Source organism: Pongo pygmaeus, chromosome 18, assembly GCF_028885625.2.
Source record: "Pongo pygmaeus isolate AG05252 chromosome 18, NHGRI_mPonPyg2-v2.0_pri, whole genome shotgun sequence".
In the NCBI taxonomy this organism is placed as follows: Eukaryota; Metazoa; Chordata; class Mammalia; order Primates; family Hominidae; genus Pongo; species Pongo pygmaeus.
In genome coordinates this window covers 85,980,121-85,999,735 of record NC_072391.2, presented here as the reverse complement: position 1 = coordinate 85,999,735, position 19,615 = coordinate 85,980,121, and the positions used below count along the sequence as shown (strand labels likewise).

The 19,615-nt window shown below is 56.1% G+C and overlaps 1 protein-coding gene across 2 annotated transcripts; it reads left to right on the top strand.

The window, feature by feature from the left end:
• The first annotated feature begins 1,866 nt into the window (after window positions 1-1,866).
• Window positions 1,867-13,408, top strand: SNAI3 (snail family transcriptional repressor 3). 2 transcript variants are annotated; one of them, XM_054453600.1, is made up of 4 exons: window positions 1,883-2,044; window positions 6,632-7,252; window positions 9,733-9,934; window positions 10,057-10,689. In XM_054453600.1, the coding sequence occupies exons 1-3, from the start codon at window positions 1,969-1,971 to the stop codon at window positions 9,912-9,914; spliced, it is 879 nt and encodes a 292-aa protein (XP_054309575.1). In that variant the 5' UTR covers window positions 1,883-1,968; the 3' UTR covers window positions 9,915-9,934; window positions 10,057-10,689. The 2 variants fall into 2 exon arrangements, with proteins under 2 accessions (XP_054309574.1, XP_054309575.1); XM_054453599.2 differs by having other exon boundaries at window positions 1,867-2,044; window positions 9,733-13,408.
• Window positions 13,409-19,615: the final 6,207 nt, after the last annotated feature.

The window sequence follows — 19,615 nt, the reverse complement described above, 5'->3', positions numbered from 1 at the left end:
TCTCCACGGGAGGGCTACAGCAGCCCTGAGTAACACCAAGCTCTAGCTGGGATTAGGAGATAAGCTTGCTGGGGCTTGGTGGGTGGCCACACAACGGGTAGGTGGGCGGGGAGGGACGGTGTGGGTGGAGGCTTGGCTCAGGTATCTGCAAGCGTTATCTGTGTCTGCGAGGGAGACAGAGAAGGAAGGGAGGCTATAAATAGAAACCTTTCCAGGCGAGGAACAGGTGAATAAGCAGAAGGCAGGCATGTGTCCTCTGAAATCCACACTCCCGGCAGGGTGGTGCCAGGCCGTGGTAGCAGGAGAGGCGGGCACCTTCTTCCAGGGGCGCCCCCACCTGTCCTTCCACTCCCCCTCACCAAGTGGCAGACAAGCTGGAGTGTGGCTGGGTCCCAATCCCACTGTGTCCTAACCTCTCACAGCCTTGGTCTTCTTTTTTTTTTTTTTTAATTTTTTGAGACAGGGTCCTGTTCTGTTGTCCAGACTGGAGTGCAGTGGGATCATCATAGCTCACAGCAGCCTCCACCTCCTGGAGGCTACTGCAACAAGCAATCCTCCCTCCTCAGCCTCCTGAGTAGCTGGGACTGAAGATAGGTGTTGCCACACCTGGCTAATTAAAACAAATTTTTTTTTTTTTGTAGAGACGGGGTCGCATCTTGTTTTTCAGGCCGGTCTCAAACTCCTGGGCTCAAGCAGTCCTCTTGTCTCAGCCTCCCACAGTGCTGGGATTACAGGTGTGAGCTGCTGAGCCCAGCCTCACAGCCTTGGTTTTTTTCATTGGCAAAGTGGGGCTGATGCTAGCCCAGCTTTTCACACTCTGGACGTGTGATGTGGGACGTGGGATGCTGGTGTGGCTTGGCCCTCCTCCCTGCTGTCTGTCCCTCAGAGCTTCCATGGACTCACCACCCCTCACCTTCCCCACCCCCGGCCCACAGAGGGCAAAGGCCACCCAGCTCTGAGGTGGAAGCCCTGCCGGGGAGGCAGGCTGGCGGCACAGCCAGGGACACCCTATGTGCACGCCAGCCCAGAGACGGCCCCACCTGGCCCCCAACGTTATGAAATGTCCATGTCAAAAGATACCCAGACACTGGACACAGCGGCTCCCAGCTCTTTATGGCCCTGAGGGTTTTACAGGACCACAAACGAGGGAAACGGGTCACACGTGCAGCTGTTGCAGGATTCATGTGATTCGCCGGTTTTATTAAACTTCTCATAACCAGGTCCGACCCCCTGGGAATTCCAGAATTCCAGGCCGAGTCCGCTGTCCCCCAAAAAAGAGCTTTCTGGAGGCACTGGGCAAACTCCTAAGGGGCTATCCAGTGGAGGAAGCCTTCAGAGACTGCAGCCCGTCCAGAAACGGCCACTGTCTCCAGGTCACCGGTCCCGGTCCTGTTCCAGAGCATTGACTCTGGGCGGCCACTAGGGCTGGTCACTGGGGTCAGCTTCCTTTTGCCTAGACTCTCCCCATCAACCCCGTCCTGTCAGTTTATAGAAGGGATGGGGAAGGTGAAGTCGTGAAGACAATGTCATTCTCCGAAATAAGAGCTGTCCGAAGACCTCGCTCCACCGACGTTTCTACATTCTGCGGAGTGGATCCTCGCTCGGTTTCCACTCAGCTTTGAACTCTGTCCTTTCACTCACGGCGAGTGGGTGGCCAGGCCCGAGGGGTCGGTGTGTGACTCGGCGGCGCGCGCGCCAGAGGAGTCTCGTGGGGAGGACACCGGCGGCCACGCGCTCCCCGCCCCGCCCCGCCCGCGCACCTGTCCTGGGCGTGTTGCCCGCGACCCCGCCTCGCCCTCAGCTCCGCCCCCGTGGCCACGCCCCACTCGCGCCGGGCGCTGGTTGGCGGAGGCGGCGCGCTATGCTAATGAGCCTGACCCCCTTCAAGCGCCGGCGGACGCGGCAGTCCGGACCCAGGCGCGCCCCTCCCGCCCCAGCCCACCCCGGCTTGCCGCCCGGGAGGGGAACATGCCGCGCTCCTTCCTGGTGAAAACGCACTCCAGCCACAGGGTCCCCAACTACCGGCGGCTGGAGACGCAGAGAGGTACTGACTACCCGATCCCCGAGCCCCTGCCAGGACTCGACCCTGCGGGGCGGGAGAGAGACAGAGGCCCCTGGGAGCGGGGGCTGGGGAGACACCTGTTCCAGGCGGGAGGAGAAGGAGCCAGCGCCTCTGCGCAGCGGCTGCGGCTGCAGGGAGGGAGGTGGCCCACGGGCGCCTCCACTTCAGGGCACTGAGCCCCGCCTCCGGCAGGGCAGGCGGGATTCTCTCCCCACTTGGAGAAGTTTTCTAAGTTTTCTAAGCCCCCAAGTCTCCCTGGAACTCACCCCTGATATACAGCCGCCCGTCCCAACCACTACAGTTCCACCTAAAGGCACCCTGGAGTCATCTTGCTGGCACACACGTTTGGGAGGTGTCGCAGGGTGCTGGGTGGGAGGGAAGGAGGGCCGTCTGGGGCGGCCCGGCTCAGGGACCCCCGGAGCATGCTGACTGGGGGTGTAAGCACAGGGGATGGTGAGAAGGACACATGGGCTTTTTCTGGTGCAAAGGCACTGCCCCTTCTCCATTCAGTTCAGGTGAGCCTCCTCCCGTCGTCTCCCTCCCTCCCCCACCTCCCCTCACCCCAGAAGCCCTCCTGCTCACCCCGGCAGGCTTGCCTGGTCAGGCTGGGCTAAAGGGCTGCAATCCTCCACACACCGGCTAGGCTGGGGAGATGGGTGCCCAGCAACCGGGCTGCCCGTTCACTCCCACTACCTGCTAGGCTTACGGACACGAGAGAAGAGGACTCTGTCCTTCAGACGACAGCCTGCCACACGGGCGGTGAGAGCAGTCCCCACCTGGCTTGGCAGCTTCTTGGGACAAAGACCCACTGAGGGGCGCCGGCGGACGCAGTGGTCGGGACTCATGCTCTGTGACCGGTGGGGGAGAGCAGGAAGGGCACTGCTGGGGCTGTGGCCCCCAGCAACACCGCCAAGAGGCCTTTATCCCAGCTCAGAACCCAGAGTTGGGGATGGTGGGGATCCCACCTGGACCCACACCCGAGGCCCAGGCTGCCACCAGGGGGTGCCAGCTAGGACCATGCTTTTCAAATGTGCATTTTGAAATCAGTTTCATGAGTCACCACCAGCAATTTTGTAAAATAAAATAGAGCAGAAACTGTTGGAGTGCCTGGCTCATGGTGAAGGACACTGGCTTCAGTTATGTGGATGTGGATGCGCATGTAACTACAGATGTGTACAGAATTTACATGGGTCATAGTTGCAAGTTTCAAAGTGTTGCGTAGGGTCCATCGAGTATGCAAATCTGGGTAGCTGTGCTGGGCCCAGTGGGCAACCGTCGTGAGTAGCACTGCCCCGCAGTGCTCTCTGCTCCCTGCCCCCGCTCCCCTCCTCACTGTAGCCCCAGCTGCCTGGCTTTCTGACAGCCAGGGGGCCCTGGCGACTTTCTGCCAAGATGTTACCCCAGGATAGACCTGAGGTGCTGGGATTTGGGGCCCCTCAATCTCTCCTTTTAAATAAGTGGCTCCTATGGCTCCCCAGGGAACCCTTGAAGCCAGCAAGGTACTTAACAGTCTCTTCAGCTGGGTGTGGTGGCTCATGCCTGTAATCTCAGCACTTTGGGAGGCCGAGGAGGGCAGATCACCTGAGGTCAGGAGTTTGAAACCAGCCTGGCCAACATGGCGAAACCCCGTCCCTACTAAAAATACAGAAGTTACCCCGGTGTGCTGGCAGGTGCCTATAATCCCAGATACTCAGGAGGCTGAGGTAGGAGAATCACTTGAACCCGGGAGATGGAGGTTGCAGTGAGCCACGATTGCACCCCTGCACTCCAACCTGGGCAACAGAGCGAGGCTCTGTCTCAAAACAAAACAAAACAGTCTCTTCTCCCCAGGATCTGGACCGCAGCATGAATGAAAAAGCAAGCAAAACCCAGAGAGTATGGGGAAAGCATTCAAAATCCCAGCAGAAACCCATGGTCAGCCTGACGGGGCGAGACTGTCTCTTGCCCTGTCCTGCCTCTGGGCTCAGCCACTGGGCCCACAAACAGGGTCCTGGCTCTGTGACAATGCCTGGAGGCAGAAAGGTGGCCATGTCTTAGAGATGGAGACAAGAAATGGTGACTTTTTCCTGCAGAGAGGCCCCAGCAAAGCTGGGAAACCCAGGGCTCCCCCAGTGCTGTCTCCCCAGAACTCTCTTGGACGCTGCCTCTTAGCCTGTCATTGCCCTCACTTCTGGGTGGACAGAAACCTGATGACTCTGTAATTAGGAAAACTGAGGGTGGGAGGAGGTCAGGTCAGCAGACAGTGGCAGATGGGAGGCATTCCTTTGAATCCCCTATTCCTCCTCATCCTCATAGCACTTGTTATTGTCTATTTTTTTCAGTCCTACTGGGTGTGAGCATCTCATTGTGATTGCGATTTGTGCTTCCCTGACGGCTAATGGCATTGAGCATCTTTGCATGTGTTTATTGGCCATTTGTGTATTGTCTTTGGAGAAATAGTTATTCAAATCCCTTGCCCAGGCCGGGTGCGGTAGCTCACGCTTGTAATCCAGCACTTTGGGAGGCTGAGGTGGGCAGATCACTTGAGGAGTTTGAGACGAGTCTGGCCAATGTGGCAAAATCCCGTGTCTACTAAACATACAAAAATTAGCCGGGCATGGTGGCAGGTGCCTGTAATCCCAGCCGTCAGGAGGCTGAGGCAGGAGAATTGTTTGAACCTGGGAGGCGGAGGTTGCAGTGAGCTGAGATCGCGCCATTGCACTCCAGCCTGGGCGATAAGAGTGAGACTCCATCTCAAAAAAGAAAAAGCAAAAGGACCAGGTGCGGTGGCTTATGCCTGTAATCCCAGTACTTTGGGAGGCTGATGCAGGCGGATCACAAGGTCAAGAGTTCGAGACCAGCCTGGCCAACGTGGTAAAACCCTGTCTCTACTAAGAATACAAAAATAAGCCAGGCGTGGTGGCACATGCCTGTAATGCCAGCTACTCGGGAGGCTGAGGCAGGAGAATTGCTTGAACCAGGGAGGCGGAGGTTGCAATGAGCCTAGATCGCGCCATTGCATTCCAGCCCGGGTGACAGAGCAAGACTCCATCTGGGGGAAAAAAAAAATTAGCCAGGCATGGTGGCGCACACCTGTAGTCCCAGCTACTTGAGAGTCTGAGGCAGGAGAATCATTTGGACCTGGGAGGTGGAGGTTGCAGCTTGCAGTGAGCCAATTTCACACCACTGCACTCCAGCCTGGGCGACAGAGCAAGACTCTGTCTCAAAAAGAAAAGGGTGGGGGGGCCAGGTGCAGTGGCTCACACCTGTGATCCCAGCACTTAGGGAGGCCGAGGCGGGTGGATCACGAGGTCAGGAGATCGAGACCATCCTGGCTAGAGATCGAGTGAAATCCTGTCTCTACTAAAAAAATACAAAAAAAATTAGCCGGGCGTGGTGGTGGGCACCTGTACTCCAAGCTACGCAGGAGGCTGAGGCAGGAGAATCGCTTGAACCCAGGAGGTGGAGGTTGCAGTGAGCCGAGATCGCGCCACTGCCCTCCAGCCTGGCGACAGAGCGAGACTCCGTCTCTAAAAAAAAAAAATCCCTTGCCCATATTAAAATTGTATTATTTGTCTTTTTATTGTTGACTTGCTAACATCCTTTATATGTTCTAGTGTTCTAGATGCTATTACTGATCAGAAGTCTGATTTGCAAATATTTTCTCCTGTTCTATGGGTTGTCTGTCTCTACCCAAAGCCTCAGCATGGAGGTAGAAACAGAGCCAGAGATCCATTTTAACACATATAGAGTAAGAAAGGGATTGAGGGCCGTTGGGAGATTTTGGCTTTGGGGAAATACAGAGTGTGACTCTTACCTGCAGACTAACCTGTTTATCTGGGGGCTGCTGCCCTTAAGTGGATCAACCATGTGTGCAGTGTGCCAGCCCCCAAATACAGGAACCATCGTCCTTGGGAGGAGCCCAGCCAGGGGTAATTCTGAAAGCCCAGGCCAGAGCACCCCAGCCACGTGGCTCGGCTGCGTTCAGAGCACAGCACAGTGGGTACTGGTCAGCGGCCAGGGAGGCTTCTGAGCTCACTGCCTCATTATCCACAAAAGGAGATGCCCGAGGGGCAATTGTGGGGTGACTGGAGGGTGATTAGTTATGAGTGGGCTGATTTTACACTCAGCCGGCACCTTGCTGCCAAGCGTCTGACTTATGGCTGCTGCGTGGGCGCCCGGAGGATGCCGGCCCAGGCTGGGACCCCTCCAGAGGTGGGCAGGGCTCATCAGAGGGGCCCGCCCAGCCGAGGCATAAAGGGCCCTCCTTTACCCACGAGGCCTGTTTCATGTTCCTGAACACGAAGGGTCCCGTCAGATGTTTCTTTGTGTTTAAAGAGGAAGTGAGATTCGCTCACTAGACCGCGGGGCCTTCTTGTTCTAGATGACTCCACTCCTGGCCATGCTGTCACTTCCCTGCACAGCACCGCCAGCTCCCTTGCAAGCTGGGTCTGCACGCAGGTTCCCGGCTACACCTCCCACGCCAGGCTGCTGATGGGCTGTGACTGGGTCCATGAATTGGAGTTGGAAAACACAAAGTGCTGGGGATTCAGTCTTCATCTTTCTATTCTCTTCCCTCCGCCCCTCTAGAAATCAATGGTGCCTGCTCTGCCTGTGGGGGACTGGTGGTACCCCTCCTCCCCCAAGACAAGGAGGCCCCTTCTGTGCCCGGTGACCTTCCCCAGCCCTGGGACCGCTCCTCGGCCGTCGCTTGCATCTCCCTGCCCCTCCTGCCACGGATCGAGGAAGCTCTGGGGGCTTCTGGGCCGGACGCCTTGGAAGTCAGCCGGGTCGACCCTCGGGCCAGCCGGGCCGCCATTGTACCCCTCAAAGACAGCCTGAACCACCTCAACCTGCCCCCACTGCTGGTGCTGCCCACACGGTGGTCCCCGAACCTGGGCCCAGACCGGCACGGGGCTCCGGAAAAACTGCTTGGGGCTGAGCGGATACCCCGAGCCCCGGGCGGCTTTGAGTGCTTCCACTGCCACAAACCCTACCACACGCTGGCCGGGCTGGCCAGGCACCGGCAGCTGCACTGCCACCTGCAGGTGGGGCGCGTCTTCACCTGCAAGTACTGCGACAAGGAGTACACCAGCCTGGGCGCCCTCAAGATGCACATCCGCACCCACACGCTGCCCTGCACCTGCAAGATCTGTGGCAAGGCCTTCTCCAGGCCCTGGCTACTGCAGGGCCATGTCCGCACCCACACAGGTAGGACAGGGTGAGGGTCTGCAAGGACGGTCTGGGCTGGGGGAAGAGGGTGGGCTGTGGGAGTTAGAACAGGAGGAGGGGTGATTTTATAAACAATAGCATATGGGCATTCACATTCAGCTTCTGCCTCTTGACTTATCTGTACAAAGTCCCACAGACCACACACTAGAGGCCAGAAGTCCAAAATCCAGGTGTCAGCAGGGGCCAGTGCAGGAGCCATGCCTGTAATCCCAGAACTTTGGGAGACTGAGGGAGGAGGATCACTTCAAGCCAGGGGTTCAGGACCAGCCTGGCCAACAAGCAAGACCCCAGTCTCTACTAAAAATCGAAACAGCTGAGTGTGATGGCACATGCTGGTAGGCCCAGCTACTCAGGAGGCTGAGGCAGGAGGATCACTTGAGCCCAGGAGGTTGAGGCTGCAGTGAGCCGTGGTCATGCCACTGCACTCCAGCCTGAGCAACAGAGTGAGACCCCAACTCAAAACAAACAAAACAAAACAAAACAAAAACACCGGCCAGGCACGGTGGCTCATGCCTATAATCCCAGCATTTTAGGAGGCGGAGGTGTGTGGATCACCTGTGGTCATGAGTTCGAGGCCAGCCTGGCCAATATATGAAACTCTGTCTCTACTAAAAATACAAAAATTAGCCGGGCATGGCAGTGCAGACCTGTAATCCCAGCTGCTATTCGGGAGACTGAAGCAGGAGAATCACTTGAACCCAGGAGGTGGAGGTTGCATTGAGCCAAGATGGCACCACTGCACTCCAGCCTGGTGACAGAGTGAGACTCTGTCTCAAAAAAAAAAAAAAAAATCAGAAAAATAATGCCATTAAAGTACAAAAGTGGCCTGCTCTTCCCAAGAGCCAGCCAGCAGCCTCTGCCCGGGCTTTCTGTCAACCTCAGCGTGCAAAGAATAAAAACAGAAAGGAAGAAAGGGCTCCAAGAATAAGCTTCAGTCTCCACATCAGGCCCAGAGGTTCACACTTTTTTTTTTTTTTGGTCTGAGGCAGGGTCTCACTCTATTGCTCAGGCTGGAGTGCAGTGGTTTGATCGCAGCTCACTGCAGCTTCGACTGCCTGGGTTCAAGTGATTCTCCTGCCTCAGCCTCCTGAGTAGCTGGGACCACAGACATGCATCACCATGCCCAGCCAATTTTTAAATTATTTGTAGAAATAGGGGTCTCGCTATGTTGCCTAGGCTGGTCTTGAACTTCTGGGCTCAATCCATCTTCTCATCTTGACCTCCCAAAGTGCTGGGATTACAGGCATGAGCCACTGTGCCCAGCTAGTCACACTTTTTCTTTTTCTTTTCTTTTCTTTTTTTTTTTTTTTTTGAGACAGAGTCTCACTCTTTCGCCCAGGCCGGACTGCAGTGGCTCTATGTCAGCTCACTGCAAGCTCTGCCTCCTGGGTTCACGCCATTCTCCTGCCTCAGCCTCCCGAGTAGCTGGGACTACAGGCACCTGCCACCACACCCGGCTAATTTTTTGTATTTTTAGCAGAGACGGGGTTTCACCATGTTAGCCAGGATGGTCTCGATCTCCTGACCTCGTGATCCGTCTGCCTCGGCCTCCCAAAGTGCTGGGATTACAGGCGTGAGCCACCGTGCCCGGCCTACTAGTTCACACTTTTTCTAACTGGAGGTTCCCTACCTCCTAAGTCATGACTTTTGTGACTGGGACCTTCTGAGTCAGACCTAGGTGCAGGCCAGAGGGAAGGCCTTTTCCAGGTCTCCGGGAAATCCTTTCTGGTTTTTCTCAAGTCTTTGATGACAACACCCCCCACACACCCCTTTTCCATGACAAAGGGCCCTGGGGCTTGGTGCCCTCAGCCTGGGAGTGAGGAGTGTTGGGAGGCCCTGCAGGAGGCCGGCCTGGCCAGGAGCATGCCCAGTGTCCCACCAGCAGGAATGCAGGTGCTCTGGGCCCCTCAGGGGCTGCAGGCTGGGGTCTCTCAGGACTCTATGGGGCTACAGGAATGAACAAATGATTCCCAGTCACCCTTCCCTTTACAGGTATTGGGCCAAGGTCCCAACAGGACTTTGTCCAGATCCCCTGTTGTCCTGATGGGAGGTGGTTCCTAAATTCTGCCTCCTCAAGGTGCACAGCTCCGCCCCTGCTCTGGATTCTGCTGCAGCTGGCCAGACCCCCCCCACTTGCCTGTCAGTGGCCAGAAACAGCTGTCAGGGGCCCCCAGTGCTTCCCCTGTCCTCTCCCAGGGGCCAAGGCCCCAGGGAGGGCTACTGCAGCAACACTAGGAGATCTAGCACCTGTGGCTGCCTGTGCTCCTGGGAGGGGCTTCAGGTGATGCGTCTCGCCCAGGTGTGGCGTGCCACCCCGTCCCCACACAGCTCAACCTTGGGTGCTCGGGCTGTGAGCATTTGTGGGGAAGGGATGGGAGTATCCATTGATGGGCAGGGTGGGTGCTTTAGCCTTCATGCCATCTTCCATGGTGTCACTGGCCCCCTTCTTCCTCCCACAGGGGAGAAGCCCTATGCCTGCTCGCACTGCAGCAGGGCCTTTGCCGACCGCTCCAACCTTCGGGCCCATCTGCAAACGCACTCAGACACCAAGAAGTACCAGTGCCAGCGCTGTGCCAAGACCTTCTCCCGCATGTCCCTCCTGGTGCGGCACGAGGAGTCTGGCTGCTGCCCGGGCCCCTGAGAGGCACGTGGTCGGCGCAGGTAGGAGGGATGGTCCTCACCCCGAGAGCTGGTGTCCCTCCTGCCACCAGAGGAGCCAGGAGTCTGGGAGGGCAGGGCCTGGCCTCACACTTGGTGCATCCTCCACATCTGTGTCCAATCAGAACCAAAGAAGTCCAGCGGGGCCACTGGGCCGGAGGACACTCACCCAGGCCTCCCACCCCGCGGAGCCCACTCAGAGGAGACTCCTCTCCCAGGGAAGACTTTCATCAGAACAAGAGCCATGGTTCCACTTCAACATGGTCAGGTCTCCGGGTCTACCCTTCCAAGAGTCAGAGCCTTGGGGAGGTGGCCACCAGCATGGGCCGGCACTGCCGCCGGATGGCTCGCAAGGCTGCCTAGTTCCTGCAGCAGAAATGAACAGTTCTGACTTATAGTGAGCACGGCCCTGTGTTCCTTCCTCAGTAGGCACAACTACCTCTCAGCCGGCCCCCGCCAGCCTTTGGTTTGGGGTCTGGGACAAGCTGTCCCATGTCACACGTCTACGTGCATGTGCACACACACTCAAACATGTACACACACGTGCCCTCCCCACCTCACTAGACTCTCCGGAAGACGGGGCAGGACTGCGAGAGCCCACGGTTGGTGATTCGGGTGCGTTGGGATGAGGCGGAGTGCCTCTGGGATTTGTCCTGCTCAGAGCCTCGGGGGGATTTGTCCTGCTCAGAGCCTCGGGGGGCTGGGGTCTCAGGGCACTCAGGCAAGAACAGCTGTGGGGTAATAAATGGTCTCTGCACACCTGCATGTTCCGTTCTTCGAAGCTTTGAGTCTTGGCCAATCCCCTGGTTCTGCGGAGGAGGAGGTGGGACTCTGAGAAACCCCCTGAGACGGCAGGATTCGGATTCGGGGACCGCCTGGGGCCTTTAGCCACCAAATAGGCAGGAGACTCTGGGTGAGGGCCTGCCACTGTGAAAAACTCTTCTGAGAGGGGGGGACACTGCCATCGGGTGAGCAGGGGACGCCATCGTGGGCAGAAGCCAACGCGGGAGTAGGAGAGCATCCCACGGCACAGAGGAACGGCCGAGAGGCTCCAGCTTGTGCCGGGCAGAGGGCCGAGACCAAGCCCGGGGCAGGTGTTGTGCGGCCGGGGGCAGTGAGTCCTCCCTGCTGCCTGGTCAAAAGAAGGACTCAGGGCTCCTGCTGCAGCCCTCAAGCGCTGAGAGGGTCTGACATGATCACTGCCGTCTTGCAGAGGGTCTGGGCCTCTGTCCACCCATGGTACCTGGGGCATCCGTGAACTGGAATCCCAGACCCTTGCCCTGCCCTGCTGAGACACTGTGCCAAATCGACATGGTTGCCTACACTCGAGACCCCCCTCCCTGGAGTCCTGCTCCCACCATCCAGTGGGGTGGTGGCATTTCCTTCTTACACGTGGCCTCTTCTCACCGCCGAGCTGTTGGGCGGCCGCCCACTGGGCTCGTCCTCCTCTTCCCAGCATGTCTCAACCTCTCCAGCTCAACCACAGGGGCAGCATCCAGGAAGGAGCAAGGAGGCCCCTCCTAGTCCCTGACACCTTCGCTGACGAGGACGGTGGAAGGGAGGTTTCCGGGAGGGGACACCTGTCCCTCAGGAGGGCTGGGCCGCTGTCAGCTGCTCTGCTTCCGGCTCCAGCCAGGAAGACATCATCGTCTTGGTCTTGGAATGGAGCCACATGGAGAGCGGCAAGGGCTCCCCTTGCTCCCAGAGCCCGCTGAGCCTCCCGTCCATCCGTCTGTCCATGAGAATATTCAGGAGGGCTCACAGGGACCACACACAAAGCCCCTTGTTGCTCAGCCACTTGGCGGCTCCAGTCCCAACTCGGGCAGCGGGAGCCCCACTTGGGGCAGCCCCACCTGCAGATCAGCCTGGCTGACACCTGCCAGGTGCTGACGGGCCCTTGGGCAGATGGCTTGACGACACCTGTTTGAGGAGCCTTGGGGACATCCCAGAGGAAACTTGACCTATACCTTGGGCTCCGCTGGATCAAGGGTGACCTTGAGTAAACAGACTCCCCAGGAGAGCTTGGGCTCCAGCCGCTACCAGCCTCCACGTGAGCTGGTGGAGTGAAGACGCTGAGAAAGCCTCTCTCGCCTTCCTGGGTGGGGACCACTGCCTCCCCTACAGGGACTGGCCGTCCCCAGAGAGGGAGGCGCCCACTCAGCTGCCATAACAAAGGACCCCAGCCTGAGTGGCTGAAACAACAGAGTTTCATTCTCCCCCAGTCCTGGAGGCTGGAAGTCCCAGATCCAGGTGAAGGCAGGGCTGGTTCCTCCGGAGGCTGTGAGGGCGGGCTGTTCCAGGCTTTCTTGTGGCTTTGGGAGTCTCGGGCGAGCCTTGGCTTCCCGTGGCATCTCCCTGTGTGTGTCTGTTTCTGTCTCTCCTCTTCTTATGAGGACACAGTCATGTTACCCTGCTCCAGGAGGCCCCCATCTTAACTCATGACATCTGCAAAGCCTCTATTTCCAAATATGGTCACATGCGGAGGGCCCGAGAATTAGGACTTCAACATATGGAAGTGGGGGGCGCGATTCCACCTAAACAGCCAGTGGGAACATGGGGCTTTGCCAAGAGCTGCCTTGAGGGTCCTTGCACTCAATGCTGAGGAGAGGGGAGGCCTCACCCTCTTCTTTTGTCCCTCAGTCTACAAAGGATCATAAGGGCCAGGCATGGGAGTTCACGCCTGTAATCCCAGCCCTGTGGGAGGCCAAGGTGGGTGGATCACTTGAGCCCAGGAGTTTGAGACCAGCCTGGGTAACATGGCAAAACTCTGTCTCTACTGAAAATACAAAAAAATGAGCTGGGTATGGTGGCACACCCCTGTAGTCCAAGCTATTCAGGAGGCTGAGGCAGGAGTATTGCTTGTGCCCAGGAGGTGGAGGTTGCAGTGAGCCAAGATCACACCACTGCACCCAGCCTGGGCGACAGATCGAGACCCTGTGTGAAAACAAAAACACACACACAAAGGATCATGGGGGACAGCTGATCTTAACTGATGGGGTTTACTGGAAGAATCTCTTTCAAAGGTTGCATCCAAGTCACCTTCCCCAGTGGCCATGGCTGTTCCCTCACCCATCTCCTCTCCCTCATCCCCATCAGGGCAAAGGCAGGGGACAGGCCAGCACCCGGGTCTTGAGGAGGAGTAGGACTAAGAGCCTGTCCTCCAGGGCCCCCTCCCTCCTGACTGTCTCCCGGAGCTCTTGCCTCTTCTGCTTCACGGTCAGGCTGCCAGGGGTGAGGGTCTCCACCGGCCTGGAAAAAGGCAAGAGCTCCAACCACGGTTTCTGTTAAGTCTCGGCATCTCACAGGAGGGCTTTTTTTTTTTTTTTTTTTTTTTTTTTTGTAGCATCCAGATCCCTAAAGGAAGCTATATTGTAAATTGTGTTCTATTTCTGGGTCCCAATATCTAAATGAGGCGATTGCACCTGTTGGGAATGAAGGACAGGAATTTCACAAGCCGAAAATAAAGCTGAATGTTTTCCCTTCTGTCTCAGCCCATGGAAAATGCTCTTATATTTATATCTGGGCGGGCAGGGGCTGGGAGGGAGAGGACGGGTTGGCAGAGAGAGGGGCAGAGGAAAGGCAGGGCACCTGCCAGGGGCCTGGGGTGTAAAGAATGGAGGAGCCACTCCACTTAGGGCAGGTCTGGCCCAAGTCAGAGGCAGCGAGGGTGGCCAGCCCCACCCAGGACACCCCCAGCCACTGCCCACCAGCCCCGCCCTTCACTGCTGGCCTCTCCTCCTTGTTCTGCCTGACCATCCCCAAGTTAACCTGGAGTGGTCACTTAAAATCTGGGGTTCTGGAGCCCTATCCAACACCTGCAGCTTGAGCACCAGGAAGGGGGCGTCTCAGCCTTGCTCACAGTCTCCGGGGGCTTGGGGCCGGGCGACCTCTTCCTCCCAGGACTCAGGCCTTCCTTTCCCCACCCAAATCTTCACTCATCACATCCACTCTCCTCCCTCTTCCAGGGGCACTGTCAGAGTCTTTCTTCTGGGCGGGAGGCGGGGCAAGGATGGACAGAAGGCTGCAGGACCTGAGCACACTGGAAGCGGGTGTTTCAGTGACGGCCCAGTGATGTCTGGGTGAGGGTGGAAGCCTAGGAAATCCCTGAGTATCCTGGGCAAGAGGAAGAGACTGTCCCGAGCTCTGAAAGGCAGGGGCTGCACCCTCCTCACAGCAGGAAAAGTCCCCTGATGATGTCTCCCCTGATAGCACACAGCAGGCCTCAGACAGGACCCACACCCGGCGTGCAGGAAGGAAAATTAGTAGGGCCCTGCATGCCTCTCGCTGTCCTGTGACTCATAGTGTAAAAGCAAAGAGGACGCCTGGCCTCCTAGAAACAGGTGTTGAGGGACGGCGGGCCTCTGGGTGACCGGGTCCCTCTCTCTACTCCCCGTTGAAAGAAACCCCGAACGCCAAAAGGCGCTAAGGTTATTGCCTTCGTGTCCAAGAGCCCAGAGCATCCTATAAATATCATTTTGGCCCAGAATAATCAGGGGGGTTCTCTAGGTGTTTGAAAATAGCCTGCTTGCTACTATCTATATTCAGAGAACCCACTCCTGGCCTCCACTTGCGTGGCTAAGTATAGCTCCCTGGCAGAGTTCAATGGAACAAAAGCTTCCAGGCATACACGACCTCGTGGATGGTAGAACATTCCCAGAAGAGCACCTCAGCTGCCACGACTCAGAGGAGCTCAGAGAGAGGCTGGCATTGACCTGGTCACCTCCCATCGCCCAGTCTTGAGCCGGATAAATCTGTGGACCTCTCAGCAAACAAGAGGCATTCTTGCCAGACCCAGGAGCAAGATGCTCTGATGCTAGTTTTGTCCTTCTTGAGGGGTTGAGTTAGTCACAAAGCTTTGGTTTCTTCATCTATAAAAGAGGGATTGTGCAAACTTCTACGTCAGAATTAAAGAGAACTCCAAGAAAACCACAGAAAAACCAAAGGCTGGCCGGGCGCAGTGGCTCACGCCTGTAATCCCAGCATTTTGGGAGGCTGAGGTGGGTAGATCATCTGAGGCCAGGAGTTCGAGACCAGCCTGGCCAACATGGTGAAACCCTGTCTCTACTACAAATACAAAAATTAGCCAGGCGTGGTGGTGTGCGCCTGCAATCCCAGCTACTCATGAGGCTGAGGCAGGAGGATCACTTGAACCTGGGAGGCAGAGGTTGCAGTGAGCTGAGATCGCCCCACTGCACTCCAGCCTGGGTGACAGAGCGAGACCCTGCCTTAAAAAACAAAAAAAGAAAAGAAAAAAAAAAACCAAAGACATTTAGGACACCCAAAATAAAACTGCCAACCTAAGGAACACTCTCAGCTTTGACTCCTCTTAGGATCTCTATTTCTGGACGCCAGGTTCTGGCTGCAGCCAGTCTGTCTTCACAGCCACCCCTGGCCCGGCCCACGGCACTGTCTGAGAGCTGCTCAGCACCTGCCCCGGGGTTGGGTAGAGCTGTATCATGCGAATGGGCAAAGGCGGCAGGGTTTCAGACCCAGGGCCCAGCCTAACAGGGTAGATAGACACCTCCCATCTTGCCAGGGGTCATGCGCCATCTCTAGGAATCCCAAGGAAATGCAGGGCCCCTTCCCACAGGATGTCAATCAGCACTGCCACCCCCAGCTCCTTCCCGGAAACCCCCACCTCAAGGCCAAATCTGGGAATCTTAAAGCAGGCCCCTTCTCTTCAGCAGCTCCCCTGCTTCTCCCTCCCCTCCCCTCCCATCCTCTGTGCTTGTTCTCTGAGTGAGGGTGAGCCTGTGATACATCCGCAGGAAGACGCAGATCACTGCAGTATTGCTTATCCAGCCCCAAATACCAGCTCCTTTTCCCTTCCTCTGGGAATAGGCAGCGGGGAGGCCCAGGAAACTTCAGAAATGAAGCTGAGAGGCGAGAGAAGATCACAGAGCACTTCTCATCCGCACAGGGCCCTTGTGAAACTCAACTGTTTTGCATTGGCCAAAAGAGGGGCTGAGATGGAGACACAGCCCAGCCAGTGGGTCCTGGTCCTGTTGCCGTCCCATCCACCGAGCATCATTTCTGCGGTGCCGTGGACAGGGCGTGCCCCCACACCGCACCCCAGCTGGGCTCTGCTCAGCATGGTGGGGTCTCCCTCGTCTCAGAACAAGTTGTTCTCACAGGTGGTCTGCAGACCCCTTGAGACCCTCTAAGTGGCTTCTGCTGGGCAGAGCTGCTCTCCTGTTTGGCACATGCACCCATGGTGCAAAAGCAGCCATAGCCACGTGAGTGCTGGCACATTCCCCACGCGCCAGAAAACAATCACAGCTCCGGGATGGACCTCGTGGTCACAGCTCAGCCCTGGGTCCACGGTGGCTCGTCGGGATGGCCCTCGTGGTCACAGCTCAGCCCTGGGTCCACGGCGGCTCGTGTGGAGGGAGCCGATGGCAGTGCACGCAGCCCCGCACACGCCGAGGTCCACTCTCTGCACAGCACACGCTCACACGGAGGAAAGATGGCAGCACTGTGAGAACACGGACCTGGGTCTTGGCAGGAATGAGGTGAGCCTGCCACTTCAAGAGGAACAACAGACAGAACTTACTGCCAATGGTAAAACTTACACAGTCTAATGAAAAAGAAAATTTGGAAACTTTCACCTTCCACTAAAAGCCTAACAGCTTCCCATGCTTACTTTCTGAGGGGAAAGTCATTTCCTGATACTGTAAAATGAAGCAGGTCAGCATCTGGAAGCCCCGTGTAAGGCAGTGAATCAAAACCAAGGCTGTCCAAATGACCGATGTGGATGTTAGGAACCCCTGCCTGGGTCAAAGGCCAAAGTGAGACAGACCAGTAGATTCCACGGATACCAGGAGGAAACTCTTACTGACAGGTGGGCCTCAGATTCCACCTTGCAACTCACCTTGAAGAAAGCCCACTGCTGGAGTTTTGGTGCAGCACCCAAGAACAGCCACCCTCATCTTAAGAGGCCAGGAAAGCAGGTTGCCCCTGCAGGTCTGGAGAGCACAGATTCTCTCCAAACGCATCAACCAAACGACATCATGCAGAGGCACCCAGGAGGGTCCAGCTGTCCACATCTGCCACACCAGATGTGAAAAAGATTTAGACAAACTTTGTTGTTTTTGCTTTTTTGAGACAGGGTCTCTCTCTGTTACCCAGGCTGGAGTGCAGTGGCACAATCTTGGCTCACTGCAGTCTCGACCTCCCAGGCTCAAGGGATCCTCCCACAGCCTCCCGAGTAGCTGGGACTACAGGTGCACGCCACCAGGCCCAGCTAATATTTTGCATTTTTTGTAGATACTGGGTCTCATCTTGTTGCCCAGGCTGGTCTCAAACTCCTGAGCTCAAGGATTCTGCTGGCCTCAGCCTCCCAAAGTGCAAGGATTACAGGTGTGAGCTACACCGTGCCCCTAGTCTAATTTTATTTTATTTTCTTCTCTTTTCTTCTTTTTGAGATAGGATCAGGCTCTGTTGCTCAGGCTGCAGTGCAGTGGTGCCCCCAATCAGGGCTCACTGAAGCCTCAACCTCCTAGGCTCAAGCAATCCTCCTGCCTCAGCCTCATGAGTAGCTGGGTGTGTGCCACATGCCTAGCTAACTTTTTATACAGACAGGGTCTCGCGATGTTGTCCAGGCTGGTATTGAACTCCTGAATTCAAGCCATCCTCCTGCCTTGGCCTCCCCAAGTGCTGGGATCACAGATGTGTGTGCCCCTGTCCCTGGCTGATACTTTTTTTTTTTTTTTTGAGATGGAGTCTCACTCTGTTGCCCAGGCTGGAGTGCAGTGGTACGATCCCAGCTCACTGCAGCCTCCGACTCCTGGGTTTAAGCGATTCTCCTGCCTCAGCCTCCCGAGTAGCTGGGACTACAGGCACCCACCACCATGCCCAGCTAATTTTTGTATTTTTAGTAGAGATGGGGTTTCACCATGTTGGCCAGGCTGGTCTCGAACTCCTGACCTCATGATCCACCCGCCTCAGCCTCCCAAAGTACTGGGATTAAAGGCATGAGCCACTGCACCCAGCTGATACTAATTTCTAATGAGGGTAAATACAGATTTGTTTCCCTTCTCTGGAAAGAGATCTGCTTGTTCTTTGGCAAAACATTTAATCCCATTATCAGTCCCAGGAGGCTTGGGCAATCCCGCCTCTCTGTCCACCCAGGCACCATGAATCAAGCCCCAGATATTCCCACCCAGGATCACCATGGTGCGGGAAAGCGAGCTGGAAAACTGTGAGCTGGATGCTTGTGTCCCTGAAGGGAAATACTTTCCGAGGTGAGTGGCTCGAACACAAGGACGGCAGGGCTATTTGAGCCACCAGCCCAGCTGGCCAGGTTTCCGGCCACGTGCATACAGTAAGTGAGGGTGCATTTGCAGCTCTTGGTTTGGAAAACTGGAAGCTACAGAAGAAGCTGTATTTACTCACTGATTTAACCAAATGCACATTCTGTTTCTTCTGAAAGATGACCACACTCACCCAAGAGCTTCTCTGGGGGTCAATACTACTACTCCCTGCAGATAAACACGGGTGGGCCCCTTCAAACGGCTTTATCATCTACAAGAAACCATCCTTATCCCCACAGGTGAGGAAACGGGCACAGAGAGGTTAAGTAGCTTGCCTGAAGTCACACAGTGAATCAGTAGCAGAGCTGTTCTTTAAACTCAGGCAATTTAGACCCAGAGTTTGTAATTTATTTTATTTATTTATTTATTTATTTATGATGGAGTCTCATTCTGTTGCCCATGCTGGAGTGCAGTGGTGCGATCTCAGCTCACTGCAACCTCCACCTCCCAGGTTCAAGCGACTCTCCTGCCTCAGTCTCCCAAGTAGCTGGGACTACAGGCACGCACCACCATACCCGGCTAATTTTTGTATTTTTAGCAGAGACGGGATTTTGCCACGTTGGCCAGGCTTAGTCTCGAACTCCTGACTTCAAGTGATCCACACGTCTCGGCCTCCGAAAGTGCTGGGATTACAGGCGTGAGCCACCGCACCCAGCCAGAGTCTGTCATTTTTGTCTCTAATTTATATTGTCACTCGGTAAGAAATTCTGAGATTTCCTTTCACTTGTTTTTTGTTTTGTAAGAGAGTCTCGCTCTGTTGCCCAGGCTGGAGTGTAGTGGTGCGATCTCGGCTGACTGCAACCTCTACCTCTCGGTTCAAGCGATTCTCCTGCCTCAGCCTCCCAAGTAGCTGGGACTACAGGTGCATGTCACCACACCCAGCTAATTTTTGTATTTTTTAGTAGAGAGGGGGTTTTGCCATGTTGGCCAGGCTGGTCTTACTCCTGACCTCAGGTGATTTGCATGCTTCAGCCTCCCAAAGTGCTGGGATTATAAGTATGAGCAACTGCAACTGGCTTTTTTTTTTTTTTTTTTTGAGATTGAGTCTCCCCTCTGTCACCCACGCTGGAGTACAATGGAGCAAGGAGCAATCTCAGCTCACTGCAGCCTCTGTTTCCCAGGTTCAAGCCATTCTCCTACCTCAGCTTCCTCCCAAGTAGCTGGGACTACAGGTGCATGCCATCACACCCAGCTAATTTTTGTATTTTTTAGTAGAGAGGGGGCTTCACCATGTTGGCCAGGCTGGTCTTGAACTCCTGACCTCAAGTGATCCGCCCGCCTCGGCCTCCCAAAGTGCTGGGATTACAGGCGTGAGCCACCGTGACCGGCCCCTTTGACTTTGAAGTCAGAGTAGGGTATCTGATCAGGACAG

Excerpts from the sequence above, each read along its gene's own strand:
- SNAI3 (XM_054453599.2), top strand. The coding sequence starts at position 1,969 with ATGCCGCGCTCCTTCCTGGTGAAAACGCACTCCAGCCACAGGGTCCCC. Across the intron at positions 2,045-6,631 it reads GCGGCTGGAGACGCAGAGAG|AAATCAATGGTGCCTGCTCT; the intron begins GTACTGACTACC and ends CCGCCCCTCTAG. Across the intron at positions 7,253-9,732 it reads CCATGTCCGCACCCACACAG|GGGAGAAGCCCTATGCCTGC; the intron begins GTAGGACAGGGT and ends TTCCTCCCACAG.